Below are 22,853 nucleotides of genomic sequence, written 5' to 3' on the forward strand. Positions count from 1 at the left end.
TGGTCTTTAAAAAATTCTGTATTAAAATGCTGCACAATTAGCTTTCTCTCACACAGAATTTCCCTTTGTTCGCTCTAAGCTTGATCTTTCGACCTGCGAGGAGAGGCCCACTAGCGGCCGAGCGGTAAAAGTTGCTGAACACTGGCAGTTCGGGCGAGGTTCGAATCCTCTAGCTGCATGCACATTCTCGTGGTTTTCCGCACGTGTAATGTGTATACGAGCCAGTTTCCCTTAGAAAGACCTCCACAAAGGCATCCATTTCCTTAGGCAGATAGCTCTAGTGTGCTTTACCGTAATCTCAATACATCAATCAAAATCAACACCCTGCGGGAAGAAAGACTTCTGTCTGTCTTAGGTTGAAGCATAAACAGAAAACTTGCTGCTTAATATGTTGTGCGACTTTTAAAAAGTTCATACATGGACGATTAAATAATTATAATTTCTGTCTAATCACTTATTTAAGTAAATTACTAATCGAACGTAATCAACTTTTAGCTAACAGTTTATAATTTAATATTTCAAAGACCTTAGCGGGGACAAAGAGCTCTTTACGTTCAAACATAAAGAAAAGGTTTGCTTGTTACGACATGAACCTTTAAAAAGTCTAAACGTAATTTAGTTCTTAATTCTACAAACTGGAAAGGAACTAGATCGAAAGAAAACGCAGCCGATTTTTGTTTTATTCAGGGAGAATTGTTTATTTTTATTGCTTACAAATCTTGAGATATATCATATAAAGTCAAATAATTTCTTACATGGCTTTACCGCTTCTATCATGTTTAGCAACATTCAGTCATATAATCTTAAAAGTCTTCAATTCTGCCAGTTCCTTAATACAATTCATTTCAAATTGTATTTAGCTCACCAGAGGCAAAGCGGAAAAATAGGTGAAAACAGGTAGTTCGAACAGGGTTCATATCCTAGCTGCATCGCAGTTTCGTCGTTTTCTTCACATTTTTGGCTTGGTTTATTTGATTACGGCATAGCACACTACCTCAGTAAGGGCAGTGATACTTTCCTGGAGAAATGTCTAAGGAAAACTGACTCATACCCACGTTATGTATGGGGGAAAAGACGATAACGCCGATGCAGCCAGCCCGTTCGCCCAAAATTGAGTCCAGGTCAAACTACCAGCGTTCAGCGACTTTACTGCTGTACTGCTATGACCCGTTTTTCTCAACTATAAAGTGGCCGGGAGCCAGGAAAGGGGTATTGTCGTGACTTGCGATGTGGCGAATTTTGGTACTTAGTTATTACTTTTGTAACAGACAGCGCCACCACTTTTTCAAGTCATTTCATCACACAGTTGCCATTCGCCAATGTAACAGCCAATTAAAAAATATTCAGAACTACCTTTCAAATTTGCATAATAAGATTTATTCTTATTAAATATTAATATATATATATATATATATATATTTTGTCTGTTTTGCAAAATATTTATTTCTTGTGCTGTGTTTTATATTACGGATAAGAAAATTTTCAGTGTACGAAAATACAAGTGTGAATTTTTTTTATTAAATTAGCTGGTTTAAGTATTTCACTGAATTATTTGGTATTAATATAACTGAAAGTGAGCTCCTAAATGTGATGGATATAGATAATATCAAGAACTTTACGCATATAGTGAATGAAACACACCCAATTTTGTACTGCTATATTTACTTGTCAAAATCTATTTCACTTCTTGTTGTAAGCACAGCATTAAAAAGTCTGATATGTAGACCACGACTTCCCTTGCGCGGAATATTAAATTATACGCACATTTTTTTTCTGCATTTCATTGAAACTTATTTCCTCTCTCATTAGAGATAGTTTTCTCTTTCAATTAATTCAATTCTCACTTTGCGACAAGACAAAAATACATACAACCTCAAAATAGCTTTATTAAAAATTGCAAAATATAGAGACTTGAAACACCAAATACAATTAAAACAATTAAAAAAAACAATTTTTACAATTAAAATTATTGTTTCTACGCAAAAACAAGTAGTTATGCCAGCGACAAGAAGGCAGATTTTTCGGTGCACAAAACTTTTACTTTGGGTCCCACTTGGCAAAAAGACACTAAAAGTGCAGAAACTGAATTCACTATTTCGCTAAGTTTCAAATGCAAACAAATATGGCAGCTATAGTAAAAAAAAATTAGGCTTAGCCGCACTTAAAAAACTTTTAAATAGCTAATAATTCTACAACTATTGCATGCAGATTAACTAAAGGCATAAGAACTTTAACTGGGAGATAAGAACAACATAATTCAATCATTTTTAAAGCAAAACATGCACAATTTACCAATATATAAAAATTATTTTTAAAAAAAACTGAGCTCACGCAGCTGAGTTACAAAGTGGGTATATTTGCTTATTTATACACTTTTGGTGCAGCCGAATCCAACCAAAAAGGTAGGTGCACAACTACATGTTATATCATATACAAAATTTCAACGTTTTGAGTCTACTCGTTTTTGATTTATGCGAGCTACATACTTACATACGTACATCTAGACATCACAAAAAAATCTGTCCTGAATCCATTTTAAATCCTTTTTGCAAACCGTTTTGAGAAAAAGAGTCCTTTATTCTGTTCTTACCTACAGATGTCATGCAAAAACATCGTTCATTGTATCTGATAGCAGTTAATATATGGGTATTTTCATTGAAATATGATACCCGAAAATTTTCATGGCTGCGACACTTCTTACAAAAGTACAACTTACTTCGTTTGATTTACTTACAACTTACTTCGTTCACTGTCTGTCTCATTATTTACAACTTACTTCGTACAAGGAAGTAAAAAAGTGAGTTCTCAAATATCAGTAAATAATTAATTTTATTCCTTTTGTTCTTTCATATTATAATAGTTTATCATTTATCAGTACAAAAACTGAGGTAATTAAAAAATTAACTTTTTAGATATTTTTAGTATTTTTTCATTAACGTTATAAGGTATTTTCTCCCTCCTTTCTGCATGCCTTCGTGGTGTAACCGTAGCACACTCGGCGCGTATTCGAGAGGTGCAGGTTCAAGTTCCGGCGACTCCTTTGCACATTTTTCACAGCTCCTTTAAAATAACCTAATGACTCTACAGTGGCGCTCGAACTAAAATGTTGTGAACGATGATTCTTCACAACCAGGATTTAACGATCGGGTTTCCTAATTTCCATTTGCCCTTTAAAAGGGATAATGTATTTTCTCTCTCCTTCCAGTATGCCTTTGTGGTGTGACGGTTAGCACACTAGGCGCGTATTCGAGAGGTTCAGGTTCGAGTCCTGGCAAAAGGCATTGCTCATTTTCAAAAATACCTCTCGGCGTATTATAAAAAAATGACCTAATAGATTCTAAAACGTAATTAATGAAAATCATTTCAACCCAAAATAGGATTTGCGTTAGTGAATTTTAGTTAAGAATAGTGGCTCCCCACTATTCTGAATATTATTGGAATAATTTAAAGATTAAATCCGATAGTATCTTAAGATGGTTTTGCAATCAGAAAACAAACTCATATTGATTCATCCTTATTTTCTTTACAAATGCCGAATATCTGTTTGCAAGTCTAATCTGTTTTCAAATCAAATGCCGAATATCTGTTTTCTATTTGAACTTGATCAAATAGTGTGTTAGTGTTTAATTCAAAAGATAATATTATGCATTGATTAACATTTCCTCTAACTTCTTTTTAACTAAGGTTGCCTATGAGCAACCCCTTTAATTCTGACTTGCAGCTTTTATTTTTAGGTCAGGATATGAATGTAATGTTAAGGCCAGGATATGAACGTCGGAAGGTTAAGGATATGAACCTTTAAACAATAGGATTTCTTTTGAAGCACAGCGGCACGACAATGATCAATAATCTTAGCATCACTAAGAATAATTTTCTGGGTTCTCATACTGAAATTTTCCCAGAGTATTAAAAGTTGTAAATGAAAACGTAAGCATATTATAAAGGAAAATGTAGCCGAAAAATGCTGTGACTGCTATTTAACTCTAAAGAGGGGTTATCAAAGAGAAAATGAGAATTAATATTGATTAAAATTGCATTTTAGGTAATTATTACTGATTATAATAGACTGCAATGTTTGAATATGAATTCTTTGAATATTTTTTTAAAAAATTATGATTGCGAAAATAGAAAAATAGTTTCTTGGATTGATTCCTTTCTCACAGAAGCCAGATGAATTCTGTTTTACTTAATGAAAACTAAAATTTATTTGCATATTAATCTGTCCTCTATGAGCACTTTATTTCAGTGATCTCTATTAATCTGCCATTTGTTTTTCTTAATTTAAATGCTTCAAGAATAATTAGAAAAGGACCTAATTCTCTTCTTGCCTTTAAATTCTTCATTTGTAAAACTGCATTTTCAGCTATAATCATGTGAAATAATTCTCTAAATATAATTCAGTGCAGAAAAAATAAGATATATAAACAGCTTGCAAATGGGATCACCACTTAGATTCTGTTTTAGAAATATGATGAAGCTTACGAAAAATCTAGGAAGCGAAGTAATTCCGTACAATATTTTATAATTTTTTATCAATGATCAACCTGTAAATATAATTTATCGACATGCAAATATAATTTAATAATTTAATGTGTACGTATATGTTACCGTGAAACACCGAAATTGGAGGATATCGACTTTCACCGGAGAATGACAACATTTACCACATACATCGGTGAAAGATCGAATATTGCATTACATTCTTGTACATTCGGACCCTCACCGGTGTTATGTCGACAATCACAGATATGCTCTGGTGTAGGTCGAAAAGAGAGTTCATAAGAAGTCATAATAGTTTAAGTTGTTGCAATAAATAAGATTTGAGTCACATAATTTAGTAAGCTTTTTATTACTATTATTTTATTTTCTCATTTAGAACGCACTGTATAATTAAGTAAGTTTTTAACTTCTATTATTTTCCTTTCTCATTTTCAATGTACTGTGTGTTTTAAGTTCTTATTTTAAGTCTCAAGTGCTTTTTTTCGTGACTGAATTACGGAGAAGAAATATATTCTTATATGTTCAACATTCACCGGTGAAAGTCGACATTCTCCAGATTTCGGTATTTCACCATAACATATGTTCTACATGTAAATATTATAATATATATATGCATGTATATGTGAGGAGAAGGTTCATTAGCGTCTGAGTGGTAAAGCCGCTAAACAGTGATAGTTCGGTCCGGAGTTCGCATTCCAGTGAACGGAATGGCTGTATGGGCGTTTACGCTCCCCGGGCAAAGCGATTAGAAATACGATTTGTATGCGATTGAAATGCGATATTAATGTGCAAAATTGATATAATTTTGAATATTTGTTTCACCTGTTCATTCGTGCTTTCCCAGTGCTCGGGTACCTTGGCAAGGTCGGGGGGCTCCCTCTCCAAGGAGGGTCGAAAGCCTGAGCAAAAGTGCCTACTACTTACTGACTTGGTGTGAACCCCAGGGTACCAGGTCGGTCTACAGACCCAGTGCATCTTATTTAGTTAAGCGTTGAATAACTCTACCTACATCAAAATGAGTTCTAAAGACATTCTCAAAGAAGGACAGGCATATATTGCCACCTTAGAGACAATATTGACAAATTCTGGCATATTCTGGCATAAACAAGGCAGTAGCCGCTGATATTCGACATTAATTTCAATTGATGTTCAACCTTCTAACTGAACAGTGTGTCGAGATGGCACACATGGAAGGACAAATTCATCAAACGCCAAACATTAAAGACTCTTATGCGGACGTACTTAAACGTCCAGCTCGTGACCGATCCAAAACATGGAGAAAACCAGATAAACAACATGTCACTATTTTATACCCCACAAATGAAGGGGATAAACCAGACAACATCAGAAAGAAGCTCTTAAAAACTATTGATCCCACAAAGCTCCACATTGGAGTGAAAAGACTTAAAAATGAGGCAAAAGGTGGTCTCTTAATAGAGACCAATAAAGCGGAAGACATAGAGACGCTAGAAAATGAAATAAATACTGTACCAGAACTTAAAAAGGACCTACAAATTGTTCGTCCTACACGTAGGCTTCCTAAAATTATAATATATGATATTCCAAGGGACTTGACTAAGGAAGAACTTAAGGAAGCCATTTTAGCCCAAAACGAAGGCATCGATGGTGATGGCCTACAGGTTAAATTTCCTATCAAGCATAAGAACAGAAATCATTGGGTTTGTGAAACCTCACCGGAGGTTTTCAAACACTTACTAAGTTACGCAAACTGTGCGTTAATTGGGAACGTTTCAATTTAAGAGAATACATCAGACCAACGCAGTGTTTTAAATGCTGCCAATACCGACATATTTCTAAACAATGCCAAACAGAAGAGGCATGTGGACATTGTGGAGAAGTGGGACATTCCCACAAAAATTGTGACAATAACTACCAAAGATGTATTCATTGTGCAGAAAGAAATGCGAATAGTGATAAGCACCTTGACGAGCAGCACTCAAGTTTCTCAAAAGACTGTCCTAGCAGACAGCTAGAAATTGAAGATCTTCGAAGAAAAATCAATTATGGCTAGAGAACTTATTCAAAATATAAAAGCGTTGCAAATTAATTTAGCGCAACATGTCGCAACAGCACAACTAAAGACTTGTATCTTTGAATACGACTTGATTTTTATTCAAGAACCATACTGTATCAATGACAAGCCGTCTGGCTTTCCGACTCAAACATTTTTTCTCCAAATGACCACCCCAAAACAGCCACAGTGGTGGTTAACCCACGACTTACGGTTCTGAATACTTACGCTTCTTCTACTTTAAATGTTATTACATTAAAGATTGAACATAGGACAATAACCATTTTTAACTGTTATACTCAACCTATAACGGACTTAACAGATTTAACTACTCTGTTAAACTTAGCTGAACGTTACTTTGACGATCAACATGATCTTCTTCTCCTTGGCGACTTAAACGCGAAAAGTGTGCTCTGGGGCTCCCCCTTCAAGGATCCCAGAAAACGCACACTTAGAGAATTCTTAACAATGCATAGACTGGCTGTTGAAAACGATCCGGATGGTCCCCCTACCTACAACTGCACAAGGGGAAAGAGCTGGATTGATATTACAGCTTCTAGATCAATCTCTTCCACGTCTTTCATTCATAATTGGAAAGTTATGGACTGTATCACTTTAAGTGATCATTGTTATATCTCTTTTGAAATTACGTATCAACATTCTAGCTCAACTCAAAGAGTCAAATATAAACTTACACAAATGGATTGGCTCTTACTGAAGGCAAAAATTGGTCACTTTTTTGGTTCAATGGAATCTTACTTGCCTAAAGATACAGTTGATCTTAATCAACTTATAATTAAGTGGACTCAGAAAATACAGGAATACTGTGACTTGGCAACCCACGCCAAGGGAAAATATGTTAAAACTCAACACAAAGGTGTCCCTTGGTGGACCCCGGAACTCTCAATATTACGAAAAAGAATCCTCGCTTTGAGAAAGCGTTATCACAAATGTATTCATGATGACGAACTAAGGGCACACTATAAGCAAGTCTATGAAAAAGACCTTGCTCTCTATAAAAGAAAGCTTATGCAAGCCAAAAGAACAACCTGGAAAAGATATCTGGAGCGTCTAAGTCCTAGTTCACCCTTCGGGGTACACTATGACATTGCTAAGGGGACTATGCAATCCCCTCTACAATTAAAAGCGTTACTCAAACCAGATAAAACCAAGACTTCCACAATAGAAGAAACTATACGTTTCCTAATGGATTACCACTTTCCTAAAGATATAATCAGCGAAGACACGGAGTTTCATACGACAATTCGTAACAACTTAAGGAATCCATATAATTCAATAAATGATGTTCCGTTTACGATTCCAGAAGTGGAAAATGCTATCAAATCCCTCAATCCAGGCAAAGCACCTGGAATGGACAATATATCTAAAGAAATTATAGCTGAAGTTTTCTATGCTAACCCACAATTACAAGTAGCGTTACTTAATGAACTCTTCCGTCGAGGAATATTTCCTAACTGCTGGAAGACAGCGAAATTAGTATTATTCTCAAAAGAAGGAAAAAATGGTGAGCTTCCTGATGCTTACCGCCCTATTTGCTTGCTTAACGCATGGAGTAAAGTCTATGATAAATTAATCACTAACAGATTGACTTATTTCTTAGTATCGAATTCCAAATTAAGTGAACAACAATATGGCTTCACGGCGGGAAAATGCTCAGCAGATGCCATCAAGGACAACATAGTCTCACAAATAGAAGCAAACCGACGTAATAATAATTACACCAACGTTATCTCTTTGGATATCAAGAGTGCATTCAACAATATTTGGTGGCCGTTCCTACTACAGGAACTCCGCAATCTGGGATGTCCTCTAAATATTTATAAAGTTATTGAAAGTTTATTGGATAATAGACATATAATCTATGAAATAAATAATGTTCAATACTCCATAAAACAAGAAAAAGAATGTGTACAAGGATCCAACTCTGGACCACTATTCTGGAATATAGTAATGAATATAGCTTTAAAACTCGAATTTGAAGATGGAATCCACATCCAAGCTTATGCGGACGACGTTTCACTCCTAGTAACAGGATCTATGCATATGCAAATTCAAACCAAGGCAAAGTTGGCGCTTCAAAAACTATCAGAATGGGCACTCAAGTGCAAACTTCAATTCTCTCCCGAAAAGTCAAAGTCTATGTTTATAGCAATCAAAAAGCGTGGTGCAGCCTATTCAGCACCGACAATAAAGATGAACGATCATACCATTAAGCAACAAAAATCCATTCAATATCTTGGAATAGTCATAGATGAATGCCTTACCTGGCTACCTCATCTAGATTATATTAAATCTAAAGTTTGTAAAATAATGAACAATCTTCTTAGATTACTTGGGATGCCCAAACCAGTTCTGAAAGAACTTTATAAACGTGCAATAGAGCGTACCATAGTAAACACATGTCCTGCCTGGTGGTACCCACCTACGGTAAAAATGCGAAACAAAACAAACTCTATACAACGCATAGCACTTCTTGCAATGACCAAAAGCTATAAGACTGCCCCTACTGCAGCTCTTCAAGTGATTGCTGGAATTATGCCGCTTGATCTTAAATTGGACATGGAAAGCATCATCCAACGTACCAAACGAGGATGGACTGACTTTAAATATGAGGACTTAGAACTTTCACGGGATCAGATTGAATTCCCAGTACCTAAATGGCATTCTCATCCAGCTCATATTCAAGTCTTCGGATGGGACAACAAGCCTCCAATCAATAAAGGTTTAGAAATTTATACGGACAGTTCAAAAAGTGAAGACGGCACTGGAGCTGGCTTCTGTTCCTTCATGAATGGAGTTTGTCACGATCAATTTATGTTTAAACTGGATAAGACTAGTACAGTATATCAAGCTGAAACTTTAGCATTAAAGTCGGCATTACTATGGTTAAAATCACACCCCAGTCCTGCGCATATATATTCGGATAGCCAGGCTGTTTTAAAGTCTATCCATAAATACAATATCTATAATCAGAACATTATCGCCATAAAGAAATTACTGGCTTTTACAAAAGCAAAGCTTCATTGGATAAGAGGACACCAAGGCACTGCCGGCAATGAAAAAGCCGACGAGCTAGCCAAACAAGGGATTTACTCGAACACGTACCTAGACTGCAAGATCCCTATGAGTAATAGCATCAGAACGACAAACGTTCACACTTCTACCGAATGTTTCGGAGAAACGGCATTTCAGTGATTTTTTTTAAATCAAGTTATCACTAATCACGGAGCCTTTCCGATTTATATTAACAGATTCAAACTAAAGGAATCTACATGCAAGTGTCAATGTGGTAGTGAATCCGCAGATGCACTTCATATGATTATAGACTGTTCCAGTGTATCAACAAAACGTAGAGAAATTTTCAAACAAAATATAACTTTAGAAACTCTAAAACAACTAATTAAGAACGACAAGGGACGATCTTTGTTATCAAGTTTTATGGAATACATATACCATAATGAATCAGATCTGTACTTATAAATTGATTGTATTATATAATATTATTGTACTTATATTGGAATACTCATATCACAATGAATTAGATCTGTACTTGTAAATTCAATCGTATCATGTAATATCTTTGTACTTTTATTTGCCATGTTATTAATCATTTAATTATTGTAATACTTAATATTGATTCTTTACTTTGTTCTTCCTATCATTCTATGTTGCATTGTATAACTCAATTTATGTTCAAAAAATAATTTGTTTTGTAAATATAAAAACATGCTATGTAATGTATTTTTTCAATAAAGACGTTGGCGAGGCCAACACATCTCCTAGTCAGAAGACCTCAAAATTCTAACTAGGTCTTTCAAAAATTCTAATTGGCATTATTTGATCTTTGAGCTCTTGCTCCAAAATTGAAAATTTCCTTAGCCTATTGGCTCTGGTGATACTTCTGCTTAAGAAGTGCGGACCAGACAATCCATTTTCATGTTGTATGGGCGTTTACGTGGTTTTCCCCATGTATAATGCATATACGATCCAGTTTTGCTTAGAAAGTCCTCTACAGAGGCATCCTTACCCTTAGGCAGATAGCCGTCGAGTGCTTTGCTATATTTAAATAAACCACAACAAACCATATAAGTAATTTAAAAATCGCTTTATTTTATATATGCTTATAAAATGTATATATATATGTGTGTGTATGCGTAATTAAAAATTTTCTAATTGCTTCAGAACCTAACATTTATATTGATATTATATACATATACATACATTAATGAACATTGTATATTTAAGATTTTTTTCTTTCATATTTTATACCTGGTAGAGACATTAGGTATTTTTTTCCGGAATCAGGCAAAATGAAAATTAACAGAGCCTTCGCCGGGAATCGAACCACGGACCTCTGACAATACCGGCTCAGCGTGCAGAACCACTACACCATGAAGGGATGCTAGGAAGGCACGAGAAATACCTTACATACTCCCCTTTTGAAAGGGCGACTGAGGTTTTTAGGGGACCCAATCGCCAAATCCTGGGCGCAGAGAATCCTCATGAAACACCCTTTTAGTTCGGGCGCCACTTTAGAGACATTAGGTATTTTTTTCTGGAAGCAGGCAAGATGAAAAATTAACAACGCCTTTGCTGGGAATCGAACCACGGACCTCTGACAATACCGGCTCAGCATGCAGAACCACTATACCACGAAGGGATGCTAGGAAGGCGGGAGAAATACCTTATAACCTTGTTCTTTATTTTGTTGCATTTATTTATGCCTATATACATACATATAAAAAAAACATAATAATAGGCTAAAAATTAAAAGCAAAATTTTTAAACCCGTCCTGCACTATAGATATGTGTGTATTGGACGGCAGAATTTAGGGAAGTTGAAATTTTTGGAATTTGGGAAAGCACCGAGTGTCAAAATTAAGGGATGAGAAGTATTTATGATTTAGGGAAAGCACTGGGATCCAAAGTTTAGGCATGGTTAAAATTTAGAACTTACAAAAGCGCTTTGCAGCAGAATTTAGGACCTGTAGAGGCGATACCAGGCGGTTTCAAGCGCCAGCCCTAGATAAAGCCTTAAGTATATATGTGGGAGTTTATTTATTCAGGACTCATATTAGTTTGAAGCATGTGCAAGAAATAAACGTAGGTATAGTAAAAAACTAAACTATTACAATTCAGGCTTAATTCAGAACGCTATAGGAGCAAGACAAAATTTAGCGAAACCACTTGGGTTTCGTTGCCAATCTTGTGATACATAGCCAATAACGTATAACACACGCTATTAAGTTAGGCTAAAATTATCATTACTGATTCTAAGGCATTTTAAATTAATGTAGCAGACTGCGCTGCTCCCTGACCTTCTAATTTGACCCAGTTTATTAATTTTCGCAGACTGTTATTATTACAGAAATTTTATAAAAACTAAGCTTGAACTTTCGATTATGTCGAAAAGAGTTTCCAATTCTGGAGTTACAAAAGGGATCTACAAAGCGAAACCATGTTTAGAAGTCCATTAAACAAAATGTGGAATTGCTGCAAAAAATGCATACAGGCATATTCGTCTTAAAATTATGTGAGGAGTATGGCATTGGAAAGTCCACTGTATATGACACAAGAAAAAAGAAAAAGGAACTTTTTGAATTTTTTGTGGGAGCATCTTAAACAACTTGCATTGAACGAAATGTTTAATAAAGTAAACAAATATTAAGCTTTCTTTTGTAAATTTTGATACCCTTTAGATCATAATTGTTCTTTATTTCATAAATTACAATTTCATAATTTTAATTGTATAATTTCTGCATGCCATCTTACCAGATTTAAATTGATGATCTATTATTAGGGGGACCAAAAAGTAATGTCGTTTCTACGCATGTCGACAACAACGATAGACAACAACATGCTAAGGGCAGAAGTGGACGCAAATCAATGTCAAACAATCGAGGAACTGTCAAACACTCTTAACCAACCTTGGTCGACCAAAAACATTTAAAGCAGAATGGAAAAATAAGCAAAGCAGGTGTTTGAGTCCCCCATAATCTGTCCGAAGAGAACAAGGCCAACCTATCCATCACACGCAATGTATTGCTTCAACGGCACCATACAGAACCATTTTTTGATCGCTTGATTAGTGGAGACAGAAAAATAAGTCCTATATGATAATCCAAAACTCAAAAGGCAGTTTTAATAGGGGTTACAAAGGGTTTACATCCCGAAAAGGCACTTCTGGGTATTTGGTGGAGTATTCGTGGAATTGTTCATTTTGAATTGCTGAAATCTGGAAAAACTGTTAATGTAGACCTTTATTCTGAACAATTGGATCTAGTGAACCAATCTTTAATTGGAAAATATCCGGCAATTGTCAACGGAAAAGGCGTCATTCTGCAACACGACTGTGCAAGACGAACACTGGAAAAACATAATGAATTGGGGTGGGAGGTACTGCCTCACCCACCATATTCGCCCGATATCGCACCCTCGGATTTCCATTTATTCCAATCCCTACAACATTTTCTTAGTAACAAAAAATTTCAAAATTTTGATGATGTCCAAAATGCCATCTTGAGATATTTTACTCAAAAACCAATTGATTTTTATTGATCTGGGATTGAAATCTGCATACTAGATGGCAAAAGGTTGCTGATAACGAGGGTGATTATATTATTGCTTAAAAATAAAAACTTGTTACAAATTTATTTGTTTGAATTTAATGTAAGAAAGCAACATTACTTTACAGCCCCCCACAGGATTTGGAAATATCCCAAATCCGGAATCGGCTAGTGCGGATTTCGAACTTTGTACTGTATTTATTAATACTATATGAAGAGATACTTTTTTAAATTATAAAAAATATTGCTTAAATTTTTAATGCATTTTATTCTCACTTTTTTGAAGTGTTTGTAAGAGTAAATTTTTAATTTTGCAATGTTATTGTCTGTTATTTTACTTCAATATTTATAATTAAATTTTATATACAACAAAATTTATTTTGTAGATTTCAAAATTGTGCATCATATACATATTTAATACTTCTAAATATGTCAAACAATACATAAAAAGTATTATAAATTAAACATGCTTATCTTCTACTACAGAAATGTTTAACAGCAACAAAATTTAATTATAAGATTTTTCTTTTCTTTCATGTTTGCAGCAAATGCAAGAAATAAAAATAATTCTGAAGATGTTTTTTATGTTGAAAGGTATCTAGTGGCATTAACTGCATAAGATACTTTTAAGCAAGTTGTAGCTTATATTTAAAAGAGTCGCTGATATTATCATCCAAGACTCATATTTTCAAACTACAGTAAATTTTTTTATAAACATGAGGTTTAGAATAATCACTTTCCTAAAAATCAAATAATGACACAAACATCAAGTTCTTAGGAGCCTGAATTAATCAGAATCACAGAAATTCAGTGGTTATGTAGAAATTATCCACAGCAGGACAACTCAGAAAGTTCTGGGGACAAGTAAAACATGCACCAAAAATTTTGGAATCATTTGCCATGATCTTTATTAAATAAATTTAAGATGATTTCTGAAAATAAAAATTCAACTTTTTTTAAAATTAAATACTGGAAAGCACTTTCCTGTTTTCTCACATGTGCTTAAAATTCTAATTTAGAATGCAGTTGTCAAGAACTGAATTTATTGCCTATGAAAAAATATTTCATTTTCAGATTAGATATAAAAGAATTTTTTTACCTCAGTAGTACATAGAGACTTCAAACTGCAAAATGTCCTGCAAAAAAGAAATAAAAATGCATTTCAATAGTCAGTACATAACAGAATATGCTATACAATATTTACATATAAGTTGCTTCAAAGGACTAAACTGGGAAGTAAATTTCTTCTGAAATTTAAGATGAATATGAAGAAGGTATACAATAAATAATTATGAAACTAAATTGAAGACCTTTAACTAAGAATTTAAACATGCTGCTAATTAATGTATACAGAATCATAGCCTTTAGTGCAGTAATAAGGAATAGCAAATGTAATAAACAGTAACTCTTTAATCAACACTAAGAAAACTGCTGAAACTGAACATAAAACACTAAGTTAATAATTTCAGAAACAGTTACAAAAAAATAATTGTTTAAAATCTTTACATATAACAACATAACACTGTTGGGCATAATAACAATTCAGCCTTTTAGGGCATAGTACATGCAGCAGAAAAGGTTTGAGATGGCACACAATTTGCTCTCAGTTCAGTTTTATATCCCTTTGGCCAGTGAAGGCAAACTCATTAGTCAACAGAGTCAATTATCAACAGTTCAGCACTGTATTTATTAATACTTGTATTCTCTTTTCAAGTATCTTCTTCCATTCATTCTCTGCATATGTCCAAACCATCTTATACCTTTCTCAACACTACATCTTTTTTCGCTCCACAACACTCCCTAAAATTAACTCAATATTTCAGTTTTTAAGTCTTAGTTAAACTATATATATATGTCGAATAAAACTTGATATTATACTTAATAACGATACTATTTTATTGATAAAAGAGAATTGCAATATATTGAAAAACTTGAATCGCAATAATGACTAACAAAACACTAATGTAAACAATGGCCTTGCATCTTCTTGAAAAGTTTGCATTTTGTATGTTGTTTTTCATTTTAAGCCTTATTACAAGTTTTCATGAATAAGATGACTTCTCTATTTACTCTTGACAAAAAGTTCATGCTTGAAAATTATTGATCGTATGAATATGTAGACTCGAATAAGAAAAACATCAAACGTTAGTTTTTTAAGCTGATTACATGAGTCGGGAATAATATTATTCCACATGTTTTCCTTCTCCAGATTACTTGTGCTGTGAACTAAGCACACATTTATTTTTCTCCAATGTTTCTACATCAGCACTTAAAATGTTCAAATTTCAAGTTTCATAATTTTTTTTTTTTTTTTTAAATTCAGCAATTGATTTCAGAGTTGCCAATGTGAATATTAAACAGAGAAATGCAATTCCGTTGCACTAGTATTAAGAGGTTTTTTAACAAAGGCTAATGTTGCTTTGCTGATTCAGAATTCCTGAAACCTGCTGAGAAAAACTTCTGTCATAAAACTGTTGTTTTGAAATGGCAAATGTCAATATTAGATCTATTTTCTTGAGAATGTTTCAACAGGCTTGGAAAGTGAACCAAAGTTTCTGTTTCAAAAATCTTGAGCAGAAAGAGATAATTTGCTTTCAAATGAAATAACTTCTTCCAACATCAGAAAAATTGTGTTTCCTCTTCCCTATAGGAGGTTCGAATCCCGCGAACGGGCTGGCTGCATGGGCGTTTTCGTGGTTTTCCCCATGTGTAACGTGTTAAAAATGAGCCAGTTTCCCTTAGAAAGTCCTCCACGAAGGCATCCCTCCTCTTAGGCAGATAGCCCTCGAGGCTTTGCCATAATCACACACACACACACACACCTCTTCCCTATAGTTTTTTGATTAAGCTGATTTAGATGAGATGTAACGTCTACCATAAAATAAAATTTTTGGATCTACTGATCATTCATTAGTTCTGGATTATAAACACTCATTTCAAGGAGTAATGCTTTAACTTCTGTTAATAAGGATGCAAAACATTTCAAAACATTTCCTCTTGATAACCAACGCACTTTATTATTCAGCAGAAGATCTGAGTACTCGCTCTCCATTTCAACTAAAAATTCTTTAAACTGGCGATGATTAAAAGCTGTAGTAATAATGAGGTTAACAATAATATAATTATGAATTCCATAACTTTGCAAATTTCTTCTGGAAATGTCGAGCACAAAGCGCTTCTTGATGAATGATACAATGGTAAGTAAGATCTTGTCACTGATTTTTCCTTTCAAAATAATAACAAAAACGTTTCTTACCCCGGTCATTCTTTTCGCCCTGTTTGTTGCAACTGAGACAAGTTTATCGAGATTTGGTGATCTACCAGGAGACCAGAAGAAAAAGCAGAGTTGGCAGCTGTGGTTTATAAATATAAAAAACTATTTTTATTCGAATCCTGGTATATACCAACATTTTCTGTACTTTTTTTGGTTTAATTTATAAAGTAAGTTCAAAAGCAATCTAAATAAATATATATATGCATTTTTCAAGTACTGAAAAGGAAGGGCATGATGGGAATGATCTTCTAGCAATGGTGAAAGGGGTGGAATAGGGCAAAATAGGTTGAGAACCACAATGTTAGATCTTTTAAGTATTAGTTAAAAAAAAAATAAGTTTGAAGCTTTACACGGCATTTAATTATTATTAAATGAAATTTGTTTACATCTAATTAGAATTTCGGAACACTTCCGCAAAGAACCCGGCAAATGTAAACATCGCCAACTCTGGCGATAATAGTTCAAACCTGGTAATCCGGCAGATTCAACCTATTCGCTTGTAAGAAGGTTGCAACCATTCCTCTAACGTTCATTTTGTTGAATTATCACCGTCATTGTTCGCATTTGCCAATTTAAATTATTCTTCACTTATTTATTATTATTTTTTTTTTGTATTTTCACGTTATTATTTATGAACTTTTAACAAATAGATAGAAATATTTTCATATAATAAAGGAAGTTTTCGGTGACAGATGCTAGTTTGTGGAAGAAAATATGGCGGGAGAGGGGTTAATGATAATTGGTAACATGGCTGTTAACGTAGCGTTAAGCACACAGAATCATGAGGTTTCCAACCGATAAAATATTTTGACTTCATCACCTGCCAAAATATGCATTTTAAATAATTAATTAAGTAATGTTTTTATTATTGGTATGGTCATCTAAAATTATGAGAAAAACAATATTTATGGCTTAAAACTTTAACCAGATAATATATTGTTAATGCTTTTCCAACAATAACATTTGAGAAGATTTCAGGTGTGACACACAAAGAGATGATTAAACTGAAATAAAAAGTATTATTGATTCTCTAAAATGACAGAATAGTTTTATGGATACTCAAAGTCATCAAAATTAGCAAACCACTACTTGTGTAATGAATCCAAGTGCAAATGACTCTTCAAAAGTTTTATTAACAATGCTACTGAATAGAATTTCAATACTGAAAATTATTGGCACTGTCAAATATACTATGAAAGACAGGCAGTTGTTTCAACATAAAATGCTTTAAACTGTTTACAAGTAAATTGATAAAAATAACATTGAAAAACTGTTTATGTAAAATGGATGTATTAAAAGTCATGCATTCATTAATTTATTACAGGCACATGGCTCTTATTGAACTAAGACTGTCACTGAATGATTGTTTGGAATCGACATTTCTTGCTGTCTGAAACCTACTTCACCTATGATGTAAATATGCAGTTGTGGTTCTCACTTACATAAAGTTTAGCCACTCCTGATCGATTATATATGTCTACTGTATTTATACCTATTATACTAATTATCAGATACAATTTTGAGAATATCAACAAGCAAAACACTTAAAAATTTAAAAAAGACACTTGTAGTAGAAATATTAATATTCTATATGAATTATGGAAAGTACATGTAATGAATAATACCATGACCAAACACTTAAAAAAAAGAATAGATTAAGTATTTCCTACCTCGATACTTGAGAAAGCAATCCTGTTACACAACACATAGTTAACTTTTGATTACATGATATTACATATTACATATTTAGTCCTACGAGTGGTTAAGAAGGCTGAATAGTGGTAGTTCAATCTCGGCTCAAATCCTGAAAAACGAGCTGGTTGTGCAGGTTATTTTTTTCGTATGTGTTTTGTGAATTTTGTGACATTTTCGTGGTTTTCCATGAGCCTATTTACCCTAGAAAATATTCACAAAAGCATGCCTTTTTCAGCTAGCTCTCACATGCTTTGTATATTGAATTAAGTACACACAAACCCTTCTTAATTTTAAAATGATAAAGTTATTAAGTTCACATTACATGCAACGAAGCTTTTTACAAGCCAGGATACTTTCTTTAACAATTACAGTGCTAATTAGTGCTGTACTTCTCAGTTATATGTGAAATAACATCTCAGTGTCACTGCTTGTGACACATTTGTTTCACTTAAGTCTTCTTATGCAGTCATAAGCATGAAATAAACAAAACAATAACATTTGAGAAGATTTCAGGTGTGACACACAAAGAGATGATTAAACTGAAATAAAAAGTATTATTGATTCTCTAAAATGACAGAATAGTTTTATGGATACTCAAAAACTCATGGTTATGCATGAAAAACCTAATCCATACATCCTTGGTGACTGATATTAACATAGTTTTTATGCTGCATTTGTGAACTACGCGGTTAAATTGAGTGAAATTGTGACTAAATTTCAGAAGACTTATAAAATTATGGTGTGAAAATTTAAATGTGAAATTAAAATCAAGGATACATTGGACAGAACAATCAAAAAAGAAATGTTGTCCATAAATATATTAATAATAATTAATGATAAAATGGACATTTAAAATATTCATATAATAAATATATACAATTAGTGTAATTAAAATAAATATATGCATTTAAAAATGATCTAACTTGGACCATATTTGCAATTTTTGTAATGTTATTAAATATGGACTTTAAATAAAATTTTTAGCAGCATACATCATTTGGGTTTGTTTAAATTATGGAAAAGCATGGGAGAGATATCTGCCTAAAAGAAAAGATGCCTTCAAGGAGGTCTTTCTGAAGGACACTGGTTTGAATCCACGTTACATATTGGGAATACCATGAAAACAATCATACAACTTGCCCATTAGCTTGGCTAACTAAACTACCAGAGTTCAGTCACTTTACTGTTTAGCTGCTGATGAGCTGTATATCAGTTGCAAAGCAGTGCACAAAAAATGATATATTCCTTGGTTCTCGTTATGAGTTACACAGGGTTCATAGCCACATTTTAGTTAAAAAAATAAGCACTTTTCAAGCACATTTTAAGAAAAAAAATAAGCACCTGTCTAATGACATTATACACAACTGCATAACCTTAATTAGACTTGTAATTTAAAATATGAGAAATGCAGTATTTATTAAGAGAGAATAAGCATTACCTCAACCATGGAAAATAATTACTTTTTTTTTTCCCTTTAAATTTTAAATAACAGTTCAATTTACAGAACTAGTTTACAATGAGAGAAAAAAAAAAAAAAAAAAAAAAACTATGCAGAACTAAACTATATTACAAGATTTAATGATGAAATTTCAGTTCAAAATAGAGAAAATAAATAATAATAAGGCATATTTATTGTATTTGCTTGGAACCTAATAATAAATACAATTTATTTTTCCACTCATATTAATATTTAAATAATTTAAATCTAAATTCTGAATATTTTCTAAATTTTCATTGTATATCAGTTTTCTCTTAACAGATATTGCAAGCAAAGTAATTTAAGTAAAAAAGAGGAACATTTCTGAAATCAGAAGACAGAAATTTGCTTCATGCAGTCATCCTTTAACAGTAAAAGCTTAACTAAGCCGCATACTTGGAAACTGGCGAATATTTGGACAGTTGAGCGTAACTTGAAAAAGAGGAGCGGAGGGGGGGGGGGTTGACTGTAGCCACTTTTTAGATTTTTCCGCTAAATAAATGCTTTTGACATTTTGATATGTGAATCATATAAAAATAAACCAATAGAACTGAAAAATATTCTGCTTAGCAAGCACAGTAAAACTCTTTTAAGTGTTCATAAACAAATCTCAAACAGAACATCAAAATTAATTAATTAATTATCTCTGCGAAATATCGCAAACGTTATTGCACAATACGTGTGCCATAATTCTTCCCTACGTGATATTACGCAATCGGAATCAACAGCTGCTGAAATTGGGAGAATAAAGAACTAAATATGAGTAACTGGGGTGTTTTTCATTCTAATTTTCAACAGACGGCGTTAAATTTCCGCAATAGAATCATTCTTCGCTTGGGTTGGTAGACCACAGAACTTTTAGTCCTATTCAATCCAGATTGGAAAGTGACAAAAAAAAAAAAAAAAGTCCGTTGCTTGTTTTGCAGCGAACTTGTAACAGTTTCAATATTTGAGATTTTGCGGAGAAAGGGGAGAACCTCCCAATCTTCGCACTATATAATGTATTGGCCAAAAAAAATTAAATTATTTTGACTATTCGATTACTTTCCCTTTATTTAAGCCATTCCGAGTATTATTCCTAAAACGCTGTGTTAAAATACAACCATTTTTGGAAGTTTACTATACTTCAGCAGTTACTGCAACTGTTATTATAAACATTCATACATATACTCATAATATAAGCATAATGATCATAATAAACACAAATATGAACTGACCAAGCGGAACGAGAATGCAAATTATTAAGATCTGGATAGAAATTTAAACGTGTATAGTATTTGGGTGAGAGGAAAAGAATGCCGAATGTACCGAAATTTTCTACTGCTTTCGCAATTCTTTGACCAATATAACGACGGGCACCTGTCTGTACTCTTTGTGCGCACCAAAGGTTATGTTAATGCAGAGAAAGGGGGAAAAGCTATTTCCGGGAGTATGATTCACCACCTGACATTTAATATTAAGAAAAGTTGTTTATTTAGTTTCGGCTTTGGTAGGGGGAAAATAGCGCGTTCATTAAAAAAAAAAGCACTAAAAGCAAAAAATAAGCACTAAAAACAAAAAAATAAGGGCTTTAAAGAAAAAGTAAGCACCTATAAGGGCCTTTATATTTTATTTTCAAATATAAGGACTTATAAGCACTTATAAGGACCGCTATGAACCCTGGTTACATGCAAAAAAGCAAGTCTTAATAAAAATCGATATGCCAAATGTAAAGTTAATATGTTGGTTTTTTCGTGCAATACATGAACATATACATAAAATTTAAAAAAATAAGTCAGAGCAGAATATAATTTATTACTAAAAAAACTTTTATGTAATCAGTTGCAATTAAGTTTCTATTTAAATGAGAATATCTATTCATTTCATTTATGCGATCATAATGGATTTTCAATCGTAGTTTTGGAAGTACTTTAAAATTATGCAATGAAGATATTAATCGTAAATTCACAATTTCTTTAGAAACTGCACTGTTAAAAACATAAATATTTTGGAATTTTATAATACTGAAAGATATTCAAAGACAGATCTCAATTTTCCCAAGAAATTGCCAAGAAAAAGGGTCATTATTACAAAGCTCAATATTACATGATTTTTCTACTTCCATTAAGCTTTACATATTGTTTTCTGTGCTAACTTGAATTAAATACAAATTTATTTTCGTGCATCGTGTTTAACCAGTTAATTTTGAATTTTCACTTTCGTATGCTTAATATATTGTTTTCTCTGCTAACGTGAATTTATGTTACTTATTCTTTAATTACTTTGATTATATTCTTTAAATATCATGTTTACGCGGCTTACTTCCATGTGTTTTAATATCTCATAACCAACGCCCATCAACCATAGGTGAACTTGGCGAGTAAAACAGCAACGGCGCCAACGGGTTCTCTGTGGATGAAAATTCAGAATTTCTAAATCAATCAAACACATTCATGAAAACAAGCAATTTCAAAAGTCATTATAATAACAGTAGTCAAGAAAGCATAAAGTTACCAGCAAGAAATCTCTAACAAAGTTAAAGATCATCCATATAATCCAATTGCTATATTAATCAAAATAAATAAGAAATTCAGTACAAAGTCTGAAATCCAGACGTCCATTATCCGAAATGATCTAAAATCCGGACCTCAAAACCACCAACAACATTTTTCTCCTAAGTTTTACGCATGCACATTTGATTCCACCCCCCTCCGAGCATAATAAAACATCTGGAGTGTGCCAATTCTTAATTTCACTTTGACACTAAATGAAATACATTGTTATTGAAGAAACAAAACTTTTAGCATAAATATGTACGATCAGGATCAGTAACTTGGTTTCATTCCTGCGTATCCGCTTTATGGTACACATCTCAAACTGAAACATTCCACATAGATACATCATTGATCTGACGCCAACCTTGGGAATCATTATTTATTATACTTTCCTTTCATCACCGCATGTTTATCAAAACATGACAACTTCAGTAATGACTCATGTAGCGATGCCTAAACAATTTTTGGTACTTTTCCGTTTTGCCGGCGCAAGCGATAAAGTCGCCAATAATGGTACAATCGATGCCAAAAGGAATATTCTCGCTGGTAACCTTTTACGCCTCATTTTCAAAACAAGTCGCAGCTTTTTCTTATCAGATTGATTGGTTTTTTCAATACTGGCATATAATTACATAGAATTTTTATCAGATAGTTCAGTTTTATGTCTAAGGCCATTTTCAGTAGTTAAGTCAATTAGGATGCAATCACAGCTCTTACCCGAAGCCGAAAATATAGAAAAGGTAAAGTCAAGGGT

The 22,853-nt window shown here is 33.3% G+C and overlaps 2 protein-coding genes across 8 annotated transcripts in view; one reads left to right on the forward strand and one right to left on the reverse strand.

Moving 5' to 3' along the window:
- Positions 1-17,863, forward strand: part of LOC146998829 (alcohol dehydrogenase class-3-like) — a 116,868-nt gene extending 99,005 nt beyond the window's left edge. For 3 of the 5 annotated variants that reach the window (XR_015039751.1, XM_085811712.1, XM_085811713.1), the window contains one exon: positions 12,354-13,441. Coding sequence is in view for 3 of the 5 variants with exons in the window: in XM_085811712.1 (XP_085667838.1) it covers positions 12,354-12,475 (122 nt within the window). In the remaining 2 variants the exon portion in view is untranslated. Of the gene's footprint in view, positions 1-12,353; positions 13,442-17,717 lie in introns of those variants that run through there. The other 2 variants (XR_015039752.1, XM_085811714.1) reach the window with 1 other exon arrangement.
- Positions 1-22,853, reverse strand: part of LOC146998828 (uncharacterized) — a 168,552-nt gene that overhangs the window by 139,681 nt on the left and 6,018 nt on the right. For all 3 annotated transcript variants that reach the window (XR_015039748.1, XR_015039747.1, XR_015039749.1), the window contains exon 2: positions 14,219-14,255. The gene's annotated coding sequence lies outside the window, so the exon portion shown is untranslated. The remainder of the gene's footprint in view (positions 1-14,218; positions 14,256-22,853) is intronic.

Source organism: Stegodyphus dumicola, chromosome 2 (assembly GCF_044657685.1).
Source record: "Stegodyphus dumicola isolate Sdum_Otavi_A_Nest chromosome 2, ASM4465768v1".
Taxonomy (NCBI): domain Eukaryota; kingdom Metazoa; phylum Arthropoda; class Arachnida; order Araneae; family Eresidae; genus Stegodyphus; species Stegodyphus dumicola.